The 20,048-nt window shown below is 55.7% G+C and overlaps 1 protein-coding gene across 1 annotated transcript; it reads left to right on the forward strand.

Moving 5' to 3' along the window:
* The first annotated feature begins 4,240 nt into the window (after positions 1–4,240).
* Positions 4,241–19,089, forward strand: SYNDIG1L (synapse differentiation inducing 1 like). Its single transcript, XM_054200550.1, has 4 exons — positions 4,241–4,347; positions 15,738–16,192; positions 17,435–17,572; positions 18,931–19,089. Exons 2-4 carry the CDS (start codon positions 15,764–15,766, stop codon positions 19,087–19,089), a joined length of 726 nt encoding a protein of 241 aa, XP_054056525.1. The 5' UTR covers positions 4,241–4,347; positions 15,738–15,763.
* Positions 19,090–20,048: the final 959 nt, after the last annotated feature.

Genomic DNA, 20,048 nt, shown 5'->3' on the forward strand with positions numbered 1-20,048 from the left:
TTATTATTTTCTGTATCACTCTATGAAAGCAATCTGACAGCATGTTGGGGTTTTTTTTTCCTCACCACTGTACATTAACCAGATGGTTTTCACTCTATTGTCCACAGATACACCCACATCTTTTTTTACCCTTCATGTTTCCAGTTAATTTGGAAATCACTAGTGATTATGAAGAGTTGAAGTCGTTCCTTCCAATATGCTTTACCTTCTCCTTGTCCATGCTTAATTTCTTCTCCCATCACACTGCCCAATTAATTAGCTTTGGCTGATCCCTCAGAAGCTTCTCTCTCGTCTCTAGATTTCACTAATCTGATCATTTTTAAAGCTGCAAATGTAACTTTAATCTGTTTAGTGCTCCCCCCAGTCATCATAAATAGGTACTTCAAATCCCCCCACTTATTTTGCCGGCGCAAGGGACACTGAGTGCCCCTGACGAGCAGGTCCTGCCTGTTGTCCTCTGGTCCCACAGATGCAGCCACCTGAGCAGCAACGCCCAGTCGTCTCAAGTGTGATTTTTTTTCCCTTTCATCGTGCCTCCGCGCTCTGTTTCTGCATCTTTGAGGATGCTCCGCAGCCAAGTCCTCACCTTCGTGGAGACCTTCCAGTTATTGGGGGTTTTAGTAGTAGTGTCTGTAGCGTCTGTCCCTTTCTGGCACAAAATCTTTCATCTCAGCTCTCTGCTTGCAACTCTCTGGCAGGGGTTCAGGCTTTCAGTCTCGAGTGATCTGGGGTTTGTGGTTTTTTTGGCCGTCAATAAAGTAATGTTACCAAATTTGTCGTGGCGTATTTATCTGTTGCTATGTCTGTAGTTAGATGAAGCATGTGAAGCTCAGGACATATTGGCAGGGAGTTCTTAATGTTTGAGAGAACATAATCAAAAACAAAACCCCACCTTCCTGTGCGAGGCACTCCTGAAACACAAGCACAGCCTTTTCCTTGTGTATTTTATGTCTATGGCAACATTTTTTCCAATTATTTTTTGAAGAGGGGCATCATTTAGCTGGTATAACAAGTCCAATGTGATAGTGTGTCAGCTAATATTTAATCTAATGATATCTCATTTACCTTCTGCTGGATGGGGTCTTGCCAGAGGTCTCCCTTGCAGCTGAGAGCAAAGGGCCATTTTGATAGGCCCTCCGTTTTGATTTGCCTTCCGTTCATCCCAGCGGATGCGTAAATACAAGAAGTTTCGGTGGAGTGCGAGGCTCTGTGCGTTTTGCCGCACTCCCTTCGGAGCCTGTCCCTTTTCCTTCTCTGGGCAGGAAAGTTTCTGACCAGCAGCTTATCCTCAGTGCCCCAAAGGTGGTTCATCTCTGACCGACTCCTCCAGGTCACGCAGCCCTTTTGCCTCATGTCACCTCCCTGGGACGCTGCCCCTCTCTACTCTGCACTGGATGGCTGCAGTTATAAAAGCCAAGCCTCAAACCCCGTCGCTTAGGCTGGTTTTCGCCATACCTCCATAAGCACTAGCGCGCACATATAATATATGTGCATGTATACATTTTTCTCAGAGCTGCCTGAGGTCAGAGAGACTTTGATTTGGGATGCTAATGTCGCCTTATCATTGTTAAAGCAGGAGAAACAGTGCTGCAGCTGTGCCGCTAAGTAGTGTATCTGTCAAAATTGGCGAGGGCTAATCCCCGGCTCTGCCGGTCAACTGCAGCGCCTGCGTGTTAATCCAGGGATGTGTGTGGCCCCTGTGAAGGACAGAGTGGCCACCCCAGGCTGACGACAGCAGCCGGACAGGGGCTGTGCATGGGCGGCTGTGGCGGAGGTGACAACACACACTGGGGCGGCAGGGCTGCCTCCATCAGCCATCCTCCCCGCTCGCCTCCTGCCAGGCGAGTTGCCACCTTGGCATGGTGTAAGGCCAAGGCAGCTCTCCAGGCCTTGGGAAGCCATGGATGAAGATGCTTCATCCAGCAACCAAGTTTTTCTTTCAGGCTCCCCCATGGCATGGAGAGAAGGGGTTTGAAGCCCACATCTCGCTCCCTCCAGCTCCACAGCCCCTCCAGCCTTACCAAAAGGCTGTCCTTGTGTGATGAGGCCCTCTTTGTTTGCCTTTAATTAGCACACGCTGGCTGGGCAGGGCTGCAGGGGCTCTGGTAACTGAGGCAAACAACAGGACTGGGAAAGCAGGCAGCCAGCAGCAGACTGCTCCATCTGACCGTGTCCCCACAGGCTCCCAGGCATGCAAGGAGGACTCATGGGGACTGTCCCCCGGCAAAGGCAATTGCCACCAAACCTCCTTGTTCCCAGCCATGCAACGGCAAGTCTCACTGCCTCCCCTGCTCCCTTACAGGCCTGCAGCTCACCCTGCACCCACGCAGGACCGGAGAGACCCAGGCTCTGCTTGCAAACACCCCGACAACCTGTGTCACACACAGCTGGGGCTTTACTTCCTACTCGCTGTGAGTTCAGCTGAGTTAGAGTTGTCAGAGAGATGGAGGGGCCACCACAAGTCACCTGCTCTGTCCCTCTGCCCCAAAGCAGTCACCTGCTGAGGCCATTCCCAAAGGATGCCTCCAACCTGGACTGATGAACCTTGGATGATGGAGATGCCAAACCTCCTTTTCTGTGTCCCAAGCCCTTTCCTGTCTGTCCCTCTCCCTAGGGACATGGGGATGGACTATTCCCTTCTCAGACACCCCTCAATCTATGCTGGCTGGGTCTGGCCAACAGCGACACCTTTTCCCTGGTCGTCGCCGTGTTCACAGCGGCAGCTCTGAGCTCCAGTGGACATCCTGGATGACAGCCTCCTGACCGAGGCCCCCAGCCTAGAGCTGGCATTTTAGGCTCACATCCTTCTCAGATCTGCTGGAGGATGCAGACAGTGGAACATGTGGATTGCCCCCAGGGAGGGAAAGCTAGCCACCCATCACTGGTTCTTCAGGGAGCGCAGGCTCTTCAGTCCAATTGTTATCCCATGTAATCCTGACAATCCCTTTGGTTTTGCAAAAGGATCTCACAGCTGCTACTGGAAAGATGTGAACTTCTCTGGGAGCTGAAGCAGAGAGGAGGCTGCCCCGCTGTCTCCTCCCCCAGCCAGAGCCCCAGCCCCTCTGGGAATGGGACCATGGGACCCACCTGCCCTGGCACATAATCCATCATCCTGTTCAGCACCTGGAAGAAGCTGGGAGGCGTTAGAGACAAGCCTGGACCTCCAGAAAGGCACGTTGTGCTGAGAAGCCACAGCGTGCTCCCCAGGGGACCCCGGTGCATGTTGCGAGAGATGACTGCTGGGCAGCCGGTGCAGGCAGCTGTGGGTCACATCTGGGCCTGTGTGGCGTGGTCCACTCCTGGCAGAGCAGCACTGAGGACCAGTGAGGGCAGGCAGCTCTCTGCCCACACTTTGGCAGGTCCCTCCGGCTGGACCAGGCTTCAGCTCTGTGAAAATCTGCAAGCAGTCGTCCTGGTGCTGGGTGCTCCTGAGCTGGGGGAGCCGCTGGGGGAAGCTTGGGCCAAGTGGGGAGATAGTGCGGGGCTCGGGAAGTTGCTGAGAGTGGGGGAGCAGCACGGGCGCCCCGGGGCATTGCCTGGGCTTGGGGGGTGCGGGAAGGATGGGCTGCAGGGGCTGCAGTGTTGAGTCCCGCTGTGCTGGTGCAAACCCGGATTAACTCCACTAACCAGAGTGCTGCCCGGGTGCGTGTGAACCAAATCAACATCCCACCCGGGTCCTTATGGAGCAGGGCAGAAAAATACCTGGCTTGAGCCAGCGAACGAGCTGCCTGCCCCTGGGACGCAGCCGCCCTCAGCACCGACAGCAAGAAATCTCGTTTATCCTTTTCCTTTAAACTCTGCTCGCTGGCACCGGGTCTTTCCCTTGCTGGGGGAGTGGGAAGGGCTGTGCCCTGGGAAAGGCAGCCAGCAGAAGAGAGAGGAGAGAGTTTCTGCCGCGTTATCTTAAACCAGCAGCAGGAGAAATCGCGGCGGGCGGACGCGGCGGAAGAGGAGCGGTGGCGGCGCGCAGCTCTCATTGCCCAGCCCGGGGAGCCGGGGGACACCAGCCAGCGAGCGCGGGGTCCCTGGGCACGAACGTGAAGTACGGTTCTGCTGCAGCTAGAGGGCTTCGCCGCTGCCGCACAGCCCCGCACGCCGCTGCCGCACACCCCGGCACCGGCTGGAGCTCCGCCGCGCCGCCCCCCGCCGCTACCGCCAGCCCACCGCCGGGCCCCGCCGCAGGGCCGCCGGACGCACACCGCGGGGTGTGGGGGGGTGTGTGTGTGTGTGTGTGACAGGCCGCGACACCCCCACACGCCCCCGGCAGCCCGCCCGCCGTCATGCCCGCTCCACTTCTGCCGCCGCCGCCGCTCCAACTTGGCGGCTGAGCCCTTCCCCGACACGCAGGTAAGGACCCGCGCACCGCTCTCGGGTGGGCGCATCCCCGCTCGCAGGCGGGCGGGTGGCTTTCCTGGGGGGGGAGCGAGGGGTGGGGGGGGGCCCGACTGCTCGTCCCCAGGCTGTTCCCGTGGGGCGGCAAGCGGGTCGCCGGGGAAAGCCAGCCCGGCGCCAAGCTCCGGGTTGGCCCGGGGGCGGGGGTTGGTCAGCAAATGTGTCGGGGGCTGTAAAGCTGAGAAGCTGCAACCTGGAGAAACCAGGACTAAATTACCCGATTGGAGGCTCTGGGGTGGGGGAAATGTAAGGGTTTCAGCAAAAGTTTTGGAGGCCGGATATGTCAGACCAACTGCAATGGCACCTTGGACCCAGACAGCCATTGGGGCTCTCTCCCCGGGAGGCAGCTCGGCTGCTGGCTGAAGTTTGGGGATTGCTTTCCTTCTGCTGAAGAGCTTCAGCAGCCGGCAGGAGCCACCCTGCCGCTGGCCACCCTGGGATGCACCCGGACAGGGGAATGGTCCAGGGACCTCTGTCGAGAGGGCTGCTGCCAGTACCATAAATTGTGCCAAGGAAATGACTCGCCTGAGCAGCACCATCTCCCTATAGCCCTGCAGACCAGCTTGTGGCTGGGGGAAGAGTCGCACATTCAGGAGTTTTGAAGGGAAGCGCTTTCCATCTCTGCCCTGTTTATAATTCCTTCTCCGAAGCTGCTGCAGGTTCCATAAAAGCCGTGCTGCTCTCCCCAAACCCATTTTACTGGGCCGCCTGCTTTGCTTCTGGAAAATATAAATTCCCTTTTCATAAGCTCAGGATCTGCCACCAGTAGAAACCTCTTTCCCAGGAGGAAGGTAGCGCTATGTAAATACCAGGGATAACCACAGGAATGGGGTCTGAGCCTGCCTGCAACACACAAGGAAAAAAAAGCCTTGGTCTCTGGGGGATAATAGCTGGTTACTTTGTAGGCTGTCAGGAGAAGGAATTACCCAAGCCAAAATGTAGTGACTGCATTTCTCCAGCAAAAGTTTCTTGTGTCATGAAAATGGCTGGCAGAGCTAAAGCTTTGGGGAGCTGAATCCGCTTCACTTCGGCTCCCTGAACCACCATCAGAGGCAGGTAATAAACACCATTATTAAAGAATGAGTAATTTGCTGCAGCTCCAGCACGGTGAATTTGTACAGCAAATCCATGCTTTTGCATGGTACCCAACCCCTCCCTGCCCTCAGCCCAGCCTGCAGACGTCACCATCACTTGTGGAGAGGTGACCAAGCACTCCGTAAAAATTTGCCCATTAAAATCCCGCTCTGCCACCCACAAGCTCAGTGGAGCAAGCCCCAGAGGTGTCAGTCCTGCCCGGCCCAGCAGCCTTCAGCAGAGCAGGCTGGGGGCTGTAGAGAATGGTCCCCTAGCACGGGCATGGGCCCTTCGGGCCCTCATGCCTCAGCTGCCCACTCTGCGTGGGATGGGATGTGCTCACAGCTTCCCAGGAGCATCCTCGACCTTGATGGGCAGCCCAAAGCTCTGCCTTCCCTGCCCCCATCTGCCACCCCGTCCCCATCAGCGTTAGACCCCAGACACTAATGCACCATGCCCCTTCCCAAAGCCTCTCTTACCTCTTCTAGACTACATCGCCCTCCTTCCCATTTAATATCCATGCTTGGAGTTGTTTTCCACCTCCCTTGCAAGCACAGCCCCTGAATCAGGCAGATTTTGACTCTTTTCCGCCTATATTCCCAAGCCCTGTACCTGAGCCTGGGACTGCCAGGCACCGTGCACAGGACATGGCTCTAGTGTTGCTTTCGGAGGGTAATTTCAGGCAAGGTCTTCAGCCAGTATTTATCTGTAGAATTAGAGATGGGCAAATGATTGACTTTTCCAGCTGAAGGGCCAAGCCACAGCATTAGAAAGGGGGAAAAAAAGTACATTATGTATTTCCTTCAAATTGTCTTTCTGTTGCTGCTTCTCTGTCAAGTGGAAAAGGCAACAAAAGAGTCCAAATGCTTTGCTCAGCCTGGAAGGGGAGGCTCCGCTGATGCCCAGCGTTTTTCAGGTGTATCACTTAACCCAGCTTTGTTTTGGAGTGAAACCCTTCAGGTATGTTTTGAAAAGCAGAGCTGGTCACAGCACTGCTCTCCAAGCTCTATGGCTGGAGACTCAACTGTTGGCATGAAAAATTGGCTTGGGGCACGTGTGCAGCAGCTCGGAGATGCAACGCCGCGCGTGGTGGCCGTGCTGGTGCTGCTTCTGAGCTGGGAGGCGGTTTCTCCGAAAACCATCTCAGCCTCCAAGCCTGGGAGGACAGGGTGAGATGGATGCATCCCAGGGACGCACTGGGAGGGAAGTGCCATGAGCGGGATGTTCTTGTTCAGCCCGTGTGGGACCACTCTGCTCACCCAGAGCAGAGCCACCTCCTGCGATATGTTACGACACCGGATGGGCGCAGGCAGCAGCCTGAGCTCAGTCCCAGGAAGCGCTGGTCTAAATCCAGCTGTGATGTGGGCAGGGAAGAGAAACGGGCCAGGAAGAGAGGCAAAGCATCCAGATGGCAGAGGCAGGAGCAGCCCAAAGTCCCACTCAGCCAGGCACAGTCAGGTCTTGACAGGGCCATGGGAAAGAAAATGTGACACGGTTTTGTAGCATCTCTTTGCATACCTTACGGAAGATAATTTAGCATCATCCTCTGCATGCTTCTGGCCCCCTGGGACCATGGGACAGACAAGAGCCATGGGAAGTCCAGGGGTAGCTGCTGCCTTTCCTCTCGCTGTGTTGCTGAAGACAGAACAAACCTCTCCTATAGCTCCCGCCAGCATGAACTGCGCTCTTTAAACACAGAGGGCACACCTCCACCTGAGGATTCGATTTCTTTGGCAATAACAAATATTAAAGAGAGGGTCAACATTTGGTTTGGATTGCACCTGTTGACCCAGGTAATAATTTAACACCTTGAAGTTTGTCTCAGGCTGTGGATGCTGGCCAGAGTGGGGAGAGAGCGATCCACTTACGTGCTGGAAGAGGAGATCAGCTTACTGCTGATAAATACAGGCTGCGTTGGGAAACTTAGGGTTTGGAAAAGTAAGCTAGAAAGGTGTTGTGTACACAGCGTAAGTTCATTTATAAAGAGAGAACAGATCATTGGCAAATGAATTAAACACCTGAACTGTAGAGGAGCCCTGTGAATCCCCAGGAGAATCAGGCCACGGTAAGGAAAGTGGAAATAGCCCTGAGCTGAAGGAAGGCAGACAGTGGATAAAATAAACAGGACGGCGGGGAAAGGAGGGTGCCGGCATGCACTAGCCTTCAGGGTGGTTATGAATCATTTGAGTATGGATATGTTTTAAACAGAGACAAATGAGCAGTCCTTAACAGCCACTTTACATTGCCAGCTCCGATTGATAGGAGGGGGATTTGCAGAGAGATGCAATGATGGAGTTTGGTGCTGCAGCTAAGCTGCTCTATCAGCAAGGCACAGCCACCAAGGGGAGGACATCTCTCTGTCCCTCCCGACACTGGCTGCCAACCTCATGCTATGTCCCCATCCCTGTCTTGGTCTCAGCTGGTGTGGGTCTCTCACCTGGAAGAAATTCGGGTCCTATTTGCCAGATCATTTCCATGCTGGGTGACAGACCATGGCAGGGAGAGCATCCCCAGGGTGCGGACCCCAGGCACAGCCCTGGGGCAGGCTGGGCAGGAGGACTGAGGGGCGCAGGGCTGGTCTCAGAGGGGGGCACAAGACACGGGTCTGCTCCAGGGCAGGGTATCGCTGCTCCCCATGAGTGATGCTCGCCTTGTGCCACAGGTCCAGGCAGCCCAGAGTGATCCATGGGGAGGATGGGGTGCAGGGTCCTTGGGCAACACCAACCGTGAAGAGGCAATGGCCTGTGGGACCTCATGGGCAGGAGAAAAGCCTTGAAGTGGAGATGATGAGACTGGAGCAAAGGGTATGGCTGAAATAGGGGAAGCAGGGAGAAGAGCTTGGAGCCATCTAGGATACCCACTGTGTTCAGTTCAATACTGGGTATAAATAGCAATAGAGAAAACCTGATGTGAAATTGAGGACTGTAACCATTAGCATAGGAAAATCAGCCATGAACAAAATCGCAATCTGCAAGCAAGAGCTTCTGAGCATCTTCCAGTGGCAGCGAAAATATCCTGGTAGTAAACACATCTTGGGGGACCTCTGTGAGATGCTCCTGACAGCTTGGCGTCCATATGGGCACCCCAGGCAGGAAGTCTGGTCTCAGGGAGGGATGGAGCTGCCTCTGTGCTGGAAACATTCTGGCTTTCCAGAGCCCAGGGGTCAGTGAGTTTTGCTCCAGGTAGCTCTACAGGAGTGAACGTTTCTAAGATGGCTTTCTGCACTGGGGGTAGGGTGCCAATACCCCTCTGTCCAGCCAGCTTTGTGTGCAGCAGCCTTGGGGTATTGCCTTAGGGTGGTCCTGAGCTGAGGAAGAGGAGGTTGAACCTCCCAGTCTGAGCTGATGTTTGCGCAGGCCAGTGATTTGGATGCTGCAGGAGACAGGGGAATTGACTCTCCCCTGCCCTGAGCTGCAAGTTGTGGCTGAAATGAGCAGTCAGAGCCCGACAGCATCCCAAGCTCATCTCACTGGCTGATGCCTCAAAGGGCTGAAGATGCTGAGGGACAGCCCCAGCAGCCTCCCCGTGTGGGAGTCATCACCATGACCTCCTCCTCTTCCCAGTGACCCTGCTGGGTCCCCAAACAGGAATGTGAACAAGCCTCCAGTGAAAGCTATCTGTCAATTTTGGTTAGCATCATGCGCCCCTTTAAAGCCCCTCAACTAGGGCTTGCTGTTGAGGGCGCTGCAGGGCTGAAGGTTGTTTGGGTGCAAATCCAGCAGGAGTGCTCCAGGGCTGAGGAGACAGCCCCTGCGCGGCTGTTGGCACCTCCAGAGCTTCCTCATCCCTGATCCCATCCTGGCCTACTTCCCTGGCACAACACTGCTGGCCGGGTTGCCCATTCTCCTCCACCTCAGCTGGCTGCCCCATGGCCACCCCACTGCCCTCCAGCACTGGGGCAGCCCCCAGGAGCAGCCCCCTCTGTGTTGCCCCCTCTCCTCCACCATCCCATATGCCCAGGAGACCCACACCCAGGGCAGCCTGCGGAAACTCCTGACAGCCACCTTATTTACTTGTTTGTGTTTCCAGCTAAAAAAAAGGATGCCGAGAGAGTCCAAACCTGCTAATTATACACCTAGCCACCCACACAACCATGTGTTTTATTACCATCACCCTCCATGCTTCCTCCTTCCCCCCCCCCGCGCCTTGCCGTCTCGCTGAGCCCTTTCCCCCTCTCCCTTCCATGAGGGGTTCATCCCAGCGGGTCACGTCCAGTGGCCGCATCCACGCCGCTGAGCTCCGAGCCTGGGCAGCCGCTGGGGGTCACAGCAGCGAGACCAACGCCGGCCGTGGGGTGTTGGGGAGGCGTAGCCGTGCCCAACGACTTGGACACGCAGGCGATGGGCCCGTGCTGTGTCTGCAGCCGCCGTCGCGGTCCCGCGGGGCTGTGGGATGCTCAGCCGGGAGAGGCGGGAGCCGGGGAGGCCGGGCAGGACCGGCCGGGTCCCCCCGCGTTCCGCGGCCGGAACGGCAGCCTGCGCCGCGTGGAGTGCCTGGGACATCTAGCGGCCACCTCTCCAAGTGCCGGGTCCCGCCAGGGGTGGGTGCCCGACCTAACCTGGGGGTGCCCGGCCGGGGGATGGCGAACACGGCGGCAGCGGTCCAGCAGCGCCCTTGCCAGCCCCGCCGCCCCCGTGCCACGGCGGCAGGGCGCAGCTAGTTTGCAGGCGCCGCCGGTTTGAGGTTGAGTGTTACCACCGCATCTTCCCAGTGTTTGGAGGCTCCCGCTGCTCCCCCGTTGATGCTCACGGGCAGCGCGTCTGTCTCGCTGGCATCGGGACTGGGGACAGGGCGGTGGGGTAGCCCGCAGCCCTGCAGAGCCCCCGGCACAGCTCCTCCAGAAGCAGCCTGGCTCTTCCCTGCCAGCCCCGGGGATGGATTTGCGGTTTCTTACCATTAGGGAGCAACGCCTTAGCTCTGAGCACAGCTGGGTCAAAACACTGCTGCAGAGAAACATTTTTATCGGGGAGAATAAAGACTTGATTTCCACCTGGAAATTGCCCAATTTGACTTGCGAACCTTGAAAAGCAGCCCATTGCATCCCAATTCTCAGAGCAATCTACTCTCTGTTGGAGGCGGGGAGCCCATTGCTGAGGCACTGGCTCTCCACCTGTCAGGAGATCAGAACAAACGCTTTATTCACTCCTTTCTGGCTTTATCAAACCGGATGCATCAAAGTCGTGAATTAGATGCTCTATATCATGAACGCCTCAGCTATCCTCCCTCTAATCTATGTCCATGGGCTGTGTGTCACCTTCTTCCTTCCTTCCTGGTTCTCACCAACTCTTTCCCCTCCAGCAGCTCCACATTCCCTTTCTTCTCCATCCTCGTGGCCAGGGCCCAGTTATCTGCCTGGCTCAGATGTCACTTTGCTTCCCCTGCGCCACATCTCTTGCCCACCATTTCCCTCACCACTGTTGCCCCTATGGCAGAGAGAAGGCTTGGTCTGCCCCTGCCAGACGCATTGTCTGTGAGCCCTCACAGCCCTTCCTTCATCCCTAATATGCCCTCTCCAGAATGCCAGCTTCCCTCCCTGCGATGCTCTGCCTTTCTTTCTCAGCAGCCCTTGTGAGCTGGTTTTCTCTTGGATGCCCAGAGGCAGAGGAACTGTGCCCTGGCAGGTCTTGGGACTCTGACTAGAAGCCCCCAAGGCACCTTCTGAGCGCTTCCAGGAGGGCCTGGGCTCTGGGAAGGGTGCTAGCCACAACTATGCTTTCCTGCTCCATCAGGAGTGGGCTCACCCGTGTCGCGGGGCTATGGCAGCTGTACCTGGCCATGATGCTGCCTCCCACCAGCCAGGTCAGGAACAGGCATTCATGCCTTGGACCGGCCAAGGCAGCAGCACAGTGGGGCACTGCTCCCCGAGAGCACCAGCCTCCCCAAGTGCTGTCCTGAAAGGGAAACCTTTGGCCAGGATGGGCTAACCTTCTCACTTGGGAGTCTGGGGACATGCAACGCAATCGCAACCTGCTAATGAGCCCAGGAAGCAAGGCAGAGTGTTTGCTTGACAGGGCAATTAAATGATGATTGATTCCTGGAACAGCTACTTAATTCATCATTAACTGGGCTTATCATAGCCGGCATCTGTGCCGAGGGTCCCTCTGAGGGCGGCGCTGCTGCCGGCGGGGGCGGCCAGCGACCTGAGCACCTCTCATGTGGGGGGAAAAACACGCAGGATGGTCCTGAGGGGACCTGGACTGCCCCAGGGGATGTGGTGTGGAGGTGAGATCTGTGAAGCACGAAGCTGAATTTGCTACCTCTTTATTTTCTTGCCTTACTTCGGCTCCTTTTATCCACTACTTGCCTTGAGAAGCTGGGAGTACACGCAACGCAATTGTGCTTTTCCGACTCTGCCGGGGACCGCTGCAACCGGCCTAGGGAGCGTGGGGGGCCTTGCTCCACTGGCAGCCGTGCGGTGCGGGGCAGCAGCTCATTAGGGAGCCAGCAGCCGTTAGTCTCGGCGGTAGGGCTGCAGCAATAGTCCAGCTCAATCAGGGCACTGGAGTCTGCCTTTTCCCAGGTGTGCCCTGTTCCTGGACTCACGTTGTGCGTGTAAAGTTGTATGTGTGCATCCTCCCTGTGCACCTAACAGCATCTCGCCACCATCACCTGCTGCCAGTACGGCCCAGGCTAGCCCCGCGGGGCTGATGGATATGCACGCTATACAGTCACGCTGGTAACGAGGACAGAGAATGGCCACCCTTTGCTAATTTTATCTTTTACAGCTTCCTTGCTGTCATCTGCTGGCTTCATTCCTCTTCCCCCAAGCCTGATTATTACCAAGCTTACTTTATTACCAGGCTTACTTTATTACCAGGCTTACTTTATTACTAGGCTTACTTTATTACCAAGCTTACTTTATTAAATCCCTGTGTGGCCAAATTCACTGTAGGATCCAGATAATCCAAATGGGGCTTGGGGACGACGGCGGGGCTGGTTTGGCTCTGTCCTTCCGTGCATGTGTGCATGCAGGGCTGGTCCTTGCCTTCCCTGCCATTCCCTCTCTAATACCATCTCTAGTGGTTTGATGGCCCCCATCTCCACCTGCAAACCCAGACTGTTCGGCGCACACAAGCATGCGTGCTTTCTCTATGCGATGCGGTGATCTTGGTGACTAAGGAGTGGGAAGCATCTCTAACCCCTCCGGCACTGGGACTCCTCACATCAGCTCTCAGAGAGGGAGGTTCCAGGCTGGCTGCTTTCCGGCAGGGCTGAGCACGCTGCTGTAGGCATGCTGTGTGATGATGGCCCTCGGCGTCCCCTCCCCACTGCCGACAAATGCCAGGACTGGGTGCTAGGACTGCCCTTGGTGGTCACTTTGCCTATTTATGAGAAACGCAGTGAGATCTCCTTCCGCGCTTTTCCCCTTGTCCCTGCAGCCCTGTCGTTGCCCCATCCTGCTCCCAGGGAGAGCATCCTCCCCAACTCCTGAGAGTGGAAAGCAGCAAGGAAAAGAGAGTTTAGTAAATCTTCTATAATCCCAGAGGGAACAAAACTAGCATGGACTAAAAGCTTCTAGCTGTAGCCCTGCCCTGTCCACGCTTAGTGCAGTGCAGCAGCCTCCGAGGTCCTGGCCCTGCTCTAGGGATGGCTCCAGGGCAATCTGAGGGACCAGAGAAGTTTGAGGTCTCCCTGCTCCCCTGGGGAGAAGCCCTCAGCCCTGCCCAGCCCACATTCGCAGAGACTTCCCCATGCTTCAGCAATATTTTCCTGCTGTTTCTTTCGCTACCCACACCGTTGCTCTTCCCAGGTGTGTTCACCCTGGGGATATTTGTTACCTGCAAGCCCTCCCCGCCTCTTCCTCCCAGCCCAGGACAGCCAGACATCTCCCACCAGCCGGCCCCTTTAGCATCCTTCAGGATGCCCAAAGTCAGCAGAGTCCGTGTCCAGCAGCGGTCCGGCTGCACAGATGCACTCTTCCCACCCAGGCCCATGATACCTGCTGCCTCCCACGTTGTCTTCTAGGTGTCCAATTCCTCTTGGCTGCTTTCCCTTCTTTTCCACTCTCCCCCCTCCATGCTCTGAGTGTTTCCCACCGCTCGCTGCTGTGAACGTATGGCTTTGCCGCACAGCTCTCCCCCTCCTCTGACCCGCTGACCCCAAAGTGGGCAGAACGACAACCTCCCGGCAGGCAGGGCCCACTGCCCGTCATCCAGCAGCCTGTCCGCAGCCTGGCTGCTGGCATTTCTCAGCACATTTGGAACCGGCTCCCTCCGTCAGCTCCCAGCAAGATCCCATCCCTCCGGACCCTAGCTTGCTGCCAGAAAGGTTTCTTGAGATGAAGCATGGATGCCCTCCCAAAATGGTCAACTTTCTCTTGCTAGAGCTGGGCTTCTGCTCCTGCTGGGGCTGCTGCTCTCAAATGACGCTCAGTGACCGGCCTCTCCTCACTGTTTCATGAAAAAGCAAGGTATTTTGGTGGAAATATAATTTGCATGTTGAGGTAAGCAAAGAAGAGGTTCCTGCTTTCCTCGCCTGAAAACCAGGATGAAGCTTTGTGCGGTCTGTGCGGGAAATAAAACCGTCTGTGCTACAAATATGCATCTCGCTTAAATATTTTGAAAATACTTAACGGCCATCTGCTGTACCAGCCATTACAGGCTTTATTAGTAAGGTGGGAGACTGCAGAAAGCAGAGAATAGTTTTGGGGAGGGGGAAGCGGAGAGCGTTCACCAAAACGTGCAGAGTTTTAGCAGCGCGGGAGTGCTTTTGAACAGCTCCATTTTCCTGAGCAGCTTCGCAAAATGTGACGACCACTGCCAGAGCAAAGCCCATCGACGGGGTCATTTAAAACCAGGTACGGCACTCAAACCTGTGCGGTATGGCAAGAGTTTGGCCAAGGGGATAGGACCACTTGCGCTTTTCACTCTCTGGAGTCTTCCACTCCAATATTTTTATTTATATTTTCTTCTTGAGGACAGATTTAAACCCGAGGTGATGTGCTTTCTATCAGACAGCCTAGTGCACCTCGGGGTACCCTATAGCAGGTGGAAGCGTGTCTCTGCTACACAGCATCCTGCAGAGGAGGCAGTGACAGAGGTCTCTAAGGAGGACAAGGAACATTTGGGGTCGCAAGGCAATAAGGTGGCATGGTCTAGGAGACGGGAACATGCTAGAGAGCAGCTGTAAAACACGGGACCTGGGTACCGAGGAGCACAAAGTAATTGTTTCTCTCTCCTGGGGAACGCTGATATTTCACTACGCGTTTTCTTTGTGCCAAGGTGGGTTGGGAAGCCAAAATAGCAAATGCTCCTCCAAAGAAAAGGGTTTGAAATATTTCAGCTCAGAGATTTTTGTGCAAAATAAAAAAAAAAAAAATCAGCACAAGGTTTCAGCGCTCTGAAATGGAGGAAGGGGGAGGAGGGTGAATCTTCCTGAGGAAGAAACCCATGTTGACATCTGTAGCTGAGGATCCCATTTGGACTCGGCATTTTCTGAAGCCGGTGGCCCAGAGACAGGGCTGTGCGGCTGCCAGCTGTACCCAGGGGTGGAGCCGGTTTAAACAGAGGTCTGATGTGACGGGTGGTTTACTTAAATTGTCATAATTTCGATGTGAACCAAGCCCCGTGGTGTCTCCCCTTTAACCTCCGCATCCCTCTGTTCCTTTGCACAGCCGACTGAGCATCCAACACTCCCCACCCCAGCCTAAATGCCACCTCCGTGTCCTCACAGCAGCCTCCTGGTTTCCCTCAGTGCCTAGCCACTCTCTCCCCAGCCCCTGCTCAGCCTTGAAAGAGTCCTAGGAAACCTCCTGGGTACCTGAAAGCCAGTTAGGTGCATCCGTAATGCCTGGAGGGCTGTAATTCACCATGCAACCCTCCGTTTTGGGAAGACAGGGAGGCCCCTCAAGTGGCTGTCAGCATCTTATCTGCTTCTGTGCTGTCTGTTCAGCTTTGTCACAGCACACAGTATGAACCAGCAGAAAAGATGCAGTAGGTCCTTTCCTGTCAGGCTGCACGTGGCCATCTCAAGATGCATTATAGATACAGCAAATCCTCATCTTAATCCAGCCTGAATCAGATCATCTTGTTGTGGGGCTGCATCCTTATCTTACTGCCAGCTGGGGAGAGATGAAGAGATGCTCAGTTTGCCGAGATAGCATTCAAGCTGTAGAGAGGCGGGGAGGGCTCTTGTTTTCTCCAGCATTGCCACGTCTTTCTGTTCCGACTAGCCTTGTCTTGACACTAGCTCTGCACGGGCGAGAGGCTTTTCTGCTCCCTTGCCTTGCTGAAATAACAGCCTCCTCCCTCCCACTCTCTCTGCTCCCGCAGGATCACTCCCCCCCACCACTGGCAGCATGGAGAGCGTGCGTGAGCTCCAAAACCCACTCTTGGCCAAGGCCAACGGGCACCTTCGCAGCAGCTATTCTTACCACCAGCATCACAGCCAGGACTACCCCAGTCATCGCTGCCAAGGGAAACTGTATTCCTACATCTTCCAAAACACTGGTGGTGCCAGGACTCACCAGCTGCTGGATGCCAGTTCCCTGCAGCTGGCTGTTGAAGCCTTGTACGGTCCCAATTTCATCCTCGTGAAGGATGAGACCGCTCTTAAGGCCAAGGACAGCAAGATGGAAAGCTGCGAGACCACTTTTACGGAAAGCAAAGAGGCTCCATCTGATGGTCCCGACGGGCACGAGGCTCAAGGGTCCTGCCTGGTAGAGAGCGACATCCGCATCCAAACTGTGTCCTACGAGGTGGAGGAAGAGGAGCTCCAGGAGTACGAGGTGAGCTTTGCCAGGTGGGATGGCACCAAACTCCTCCTCTGGTGACTCTGGCTATCAGCCCAAATTCTTGGTCATTTATTTTCCCTTCTTTCCCCAGAGCTTCCCCCCAGGCCATCCCATCTCCTGCCTCACCAGCCCCTCCCTGTGCACCCAATATTTCTTCTTCCTCCTTTTCATTTCTGCTCCCTTTTCCTCACCGCAGACCTCAGCTTCCCTGAGGGCAGCCTGGCTGCATGCCCACTGGGAGCAAAAGGGGAGGTGGGCTCCTGTCTGCAGGATCCTTGGGATGTGGGAACCCTTTGAGAAGGGCAGCCTGTGGCCGCCGTGGCACCCAGGTGAAGGGGGAATAGCAATCCTTGCGTAACAGCAAAATTCACATGCCTGATGGCAGCAGCCGAGAGAAAGCTTAATATAAAGGCAGGATGAATCTCATAAAGGAAGAATGAGAGCTGGCAAAGCAGCTTCATGCTGCACTCCCTGCCCCACCACAGCTTGAGTGGTGGTGCAGAGGCTGGGGAATGTCACCTTGAGAGGTGGGAGTGGGTCCCCGGAGCCTGCTGGAGCTGATGTCTGATGACCCAGCACAGCTCTGCTGCTTTCAGTGCCCGTGGTGGGGTCTTTTCAGATGGCAGTATAGGGTGTCCCCACCTCTGTGTGCCTTCCCCACTGGGATACATCACTTCCAGGCTGGTTTACGGATGGCCAAGCGGTGCCCAAAGGCTGGAGGGCTGACCACAGCCGCTCTGAGCAATGTGCTCGCTAAGGGGACAGGACACGTCGCCCCTGTGATGGAGGCTCCAATTCAACCGCTTTCCCTCACTTGCTAAATTACTTTAGCAGGATATCGATCTCCTAGTCCCTAATGGGGATAAGGCACTTTGTTTAAGTTTGTTTAAGCAGACAAAGAGCCAGTTCTGCCAAAGCTCAAGATATTTCAGTTTAAGACTATCTATCTCCCAGGGAAATCCCAGACCCCCAGCAAGCGAGCTCAGCATTTGCTCTGGCAGGGAGCCGAGGATGCACTCTGCTCCTGAATTTGCTGAGCTACATTTTTTCCTCATCAAACCTGAGGAGCTGAGGAGGCTAAAATATTATTGCAACTCAACTCCTTGAATTTGCAGGTGGGAAACGTGTGAGAATACATGATGGGGCCAGGAGACAGCAGGAGCCGGGAGGAGAGGGGCTGAGGCGCGGGGCGGCATGGGGAGGTGGGCACGTGCTGAATCCACCTGGTTTTTGCAGAGTGACTCCTCCAGCGACAGCGAAAGTGAGGATCATTTCCTGATGCTTCCCCCCCGGGACCACCTGGGCTTGGCCCTTTTCTCCATGCTGTGCTGCTTCTGGCCCCTGGGCATTGCTGCCTTCTACTTCTCCCAAGGGGTAAGAGATTCCTTTGCTTGCCTGTGTGTGCTGAGCAAAGACCCCGCAAGCCACAGCAGCCCTCGGAGGGGACCAGGCACCTTTCTGGTTCTAGGGCTCATCTCTGTGCCATGCCCAGACCCCTGAGGGCTGAGACAAAGGGTGCTCCTGGATATCTCCATGACTGCTGTGGGGTTGCAAGCCCTCCAGCTCTTGTGTGGGTTACTGGAGGTCAGACTTTTTCTTTTTTGGGTCTTATTTAGGGAACTGGGGCTCCCCTTTGCCCTTTGCCCAAGTTCTCTCCCTCCACCCAGGCTCAGGAAAATAGCATTTTCCCACCTGCCTTCCCATTCTCCAGTAATGCAGAGGTCCTACACCATGACCCACTCCGAGGCAGCTCATGGCCCAGAGTCAGGCTCCTCTGGAGACTGGACTCAACAGGCAGCCTGGTCTCCATATCACCCCACAGCTCCTCCATCACACTTGTTTCTGACACGCATTGGCTGAGCTGTGTGAGCCAACACCAGGCTGGGAGAGGCTGGAGAGGGTGGTGGCCCTCGGGCTGCACTGGCTCAGAGGAGCTGCTGCCTTCTTGAGGGCTTAGCCCACACCCCGGGCTCACTTACATCACCGTTGACCCAGAATAATTCATGCAGAGCCAGGGGATTTACTCTACATTTGCACAGATGCCACTGTACCAAGAATAGATGGGGGGGAGGCATTAAGAAGTTAAATCAAGATGATAGAAACAGAAATGGAAAAGTATATAACACGAGTACCTGGCACAGAGGCGGTGACAGGCAGGGGAAGCTTTAACTCGTTAGGACCCAGAGGAGTGGCTGATTTCACGTTTTTCCACATGGTGCAGGGTAGCACAGTGTACTCCCCACGTGATGGTGTACTTGGTGCAATTTAAATTTAGCTCCATTTGCTATAACTACCACTTTCACTCACTACTCGTTTTATATATATATATATGTATGTATGTATGTATGTATATATATGTATATATAGGGTATATTTGTATCTAGTTGGTACCACGCAGCCATCGCCCCTGTGCACCCACCATTTGCCGGGGCTTACGAGGGGCCAGCCGCCCGCTCACAGCTCTGGCCAAGCACCCAGATGGCTGGGGCTTGCAGACAAACAGCCAAAGCCCACGCTTCCCTCGGAGGCAAAATCCACAGGGAAATGTGTGTAGGCGGCACTGCTGAGCCGAGCCGTCCCGGACTGACAGACACCTTGCTGTCTGTCCCCAGCCTTCACGGGACACAGTGGCCGGGGACAGGAGGGGCTGACTCATTAGTGAAATGACTGGATGCAGGCTAAAAGGCCAGGTTGGTACGGCTGTGAGCAATGAGCGTTTCTTCTCCTTCCAGACCAGCAAGGCTGTTTCCAAAGGAGATTTCCACCTGGCCAGTTCAGCTTCTCGCCGAGCTCTCTTCCTCGCCGCGCTCTCCATAACCATCGGCACAGGAGTGTACGTCGGGGTGGTGGTAGCGTTGATCGCTTATCTCTCCAAAGGGGGCCATGTATAGCCGCCACCCGCATGTCAGCGCTGCCCCAGCCCTCCTGGGATCGAGCTTTCCTGCGGAGCACAGGCCACCAGTGCCTGCAAGGGCTGCTTGCACGGCAGGACCCCGGCCTGCACGCCCTGCGCAGGCTCTTTCCCCTTTCAGACAAACAGTAGACCCACGTTCTTCCCGAGGCTGTGGGGTGCCACCATCCGACAGCAGGGAACTGGGCACCAGCCTGGCTGCTGGGACCAGGAGGAGCACATTTGCCTGCTGGAAGATGTCCAGGAGAGACTCTGCGTGCTGCTGCTGGGCTGGTGCCACCACCCCTGCTCTGGGGCCATGGCTTCCCCTTCCAGCCCCACGGCCGGGAGATCCACGGCTGGTGCCCAGGCTTGACCCATGAAGGGGACACGCAGGAAGGAGAAGGGATACGGCGACGGAGAATGACCCCGGCAGGCTGGTGTCCTGGTGGGTTCTCCACATGCCCATGATGGGGACAGCATTCTCATTTCGGTGCCACGGGGTGGCACCTGGCCCCTCAGCTGCAGCGAAGTAGGAGGACACAGCATGGACACGACCAAAGGGCATGCTCTCCGCATCCCTGTGGAGACAGACCCCTCATCCAGGGGACATCCCAGTTGCTGGCCCGACCCAGGCAAGAAACAAGGAGGAAAGCAGGCTGGCAGTTGCACACCATCACTCCCATCGTTGGAGCAAGTTGGCAAAGACAACGAGGTTTTCTCTGTGTTAATATTGACTGTCATGATAATTGCAAGTCGGAGTCCCCATAAGGCTGGCGTCACACAGTGCTGGGCCCTAAAAAGACTTGTAATTGCAGTTTCTACCCAAGAAATGATGTGTGAGGGCTGGGGGCCTGAAGGACTCCGCTCTCAGCAGTAGGTCATGGCCTCGCACACAAAGAAGGATGGAAGGAAAAGGCTGAGGTGACACACCAAGCCTGGGGTGGGAATGCTGTTTGC

The sequence above is a fragment of the Rissa tridactyla genome, chromosome 4, assembly GCF_028500815.1.
Source record: "Rissa tridactyla isolate bRisTri1 chromosome 4, bRisTri1.patW.cur.20221130, whole genome shotgun sequence".
NCBI lineage: Eukaryota > Metazoa > Chordata > Aves > Charadriiformes > Laridae > Rissa > Rissa tridactyla.

Excerpts from the sequence above, each read along its gene's own strand:
- SYNDIG1L (XM_054200550.1), top strand. The coding sequence starts at position 15,764 with ATGGAGAGCGTGCGTGAGCTCCAAAACCCACTCTTGGCCAAGGCCAAC. Across the intron at positions 16,193-17,434 it reads AGGAGCTCCAGGAGTACGAG|AGTGACTCCTCCAGCGACAG; the intron begins GTGAGCTTTGCC and ends TGGTTTTTGCAG. Across the intron at positions 17,573-18,930 it reads CCTTCTACTTCTCCCAAGGG|ACCAGCAAGGCTGTTTCCAA; the intron begins GTAAGAGATTCC and ends TTCTCCTTCCAG.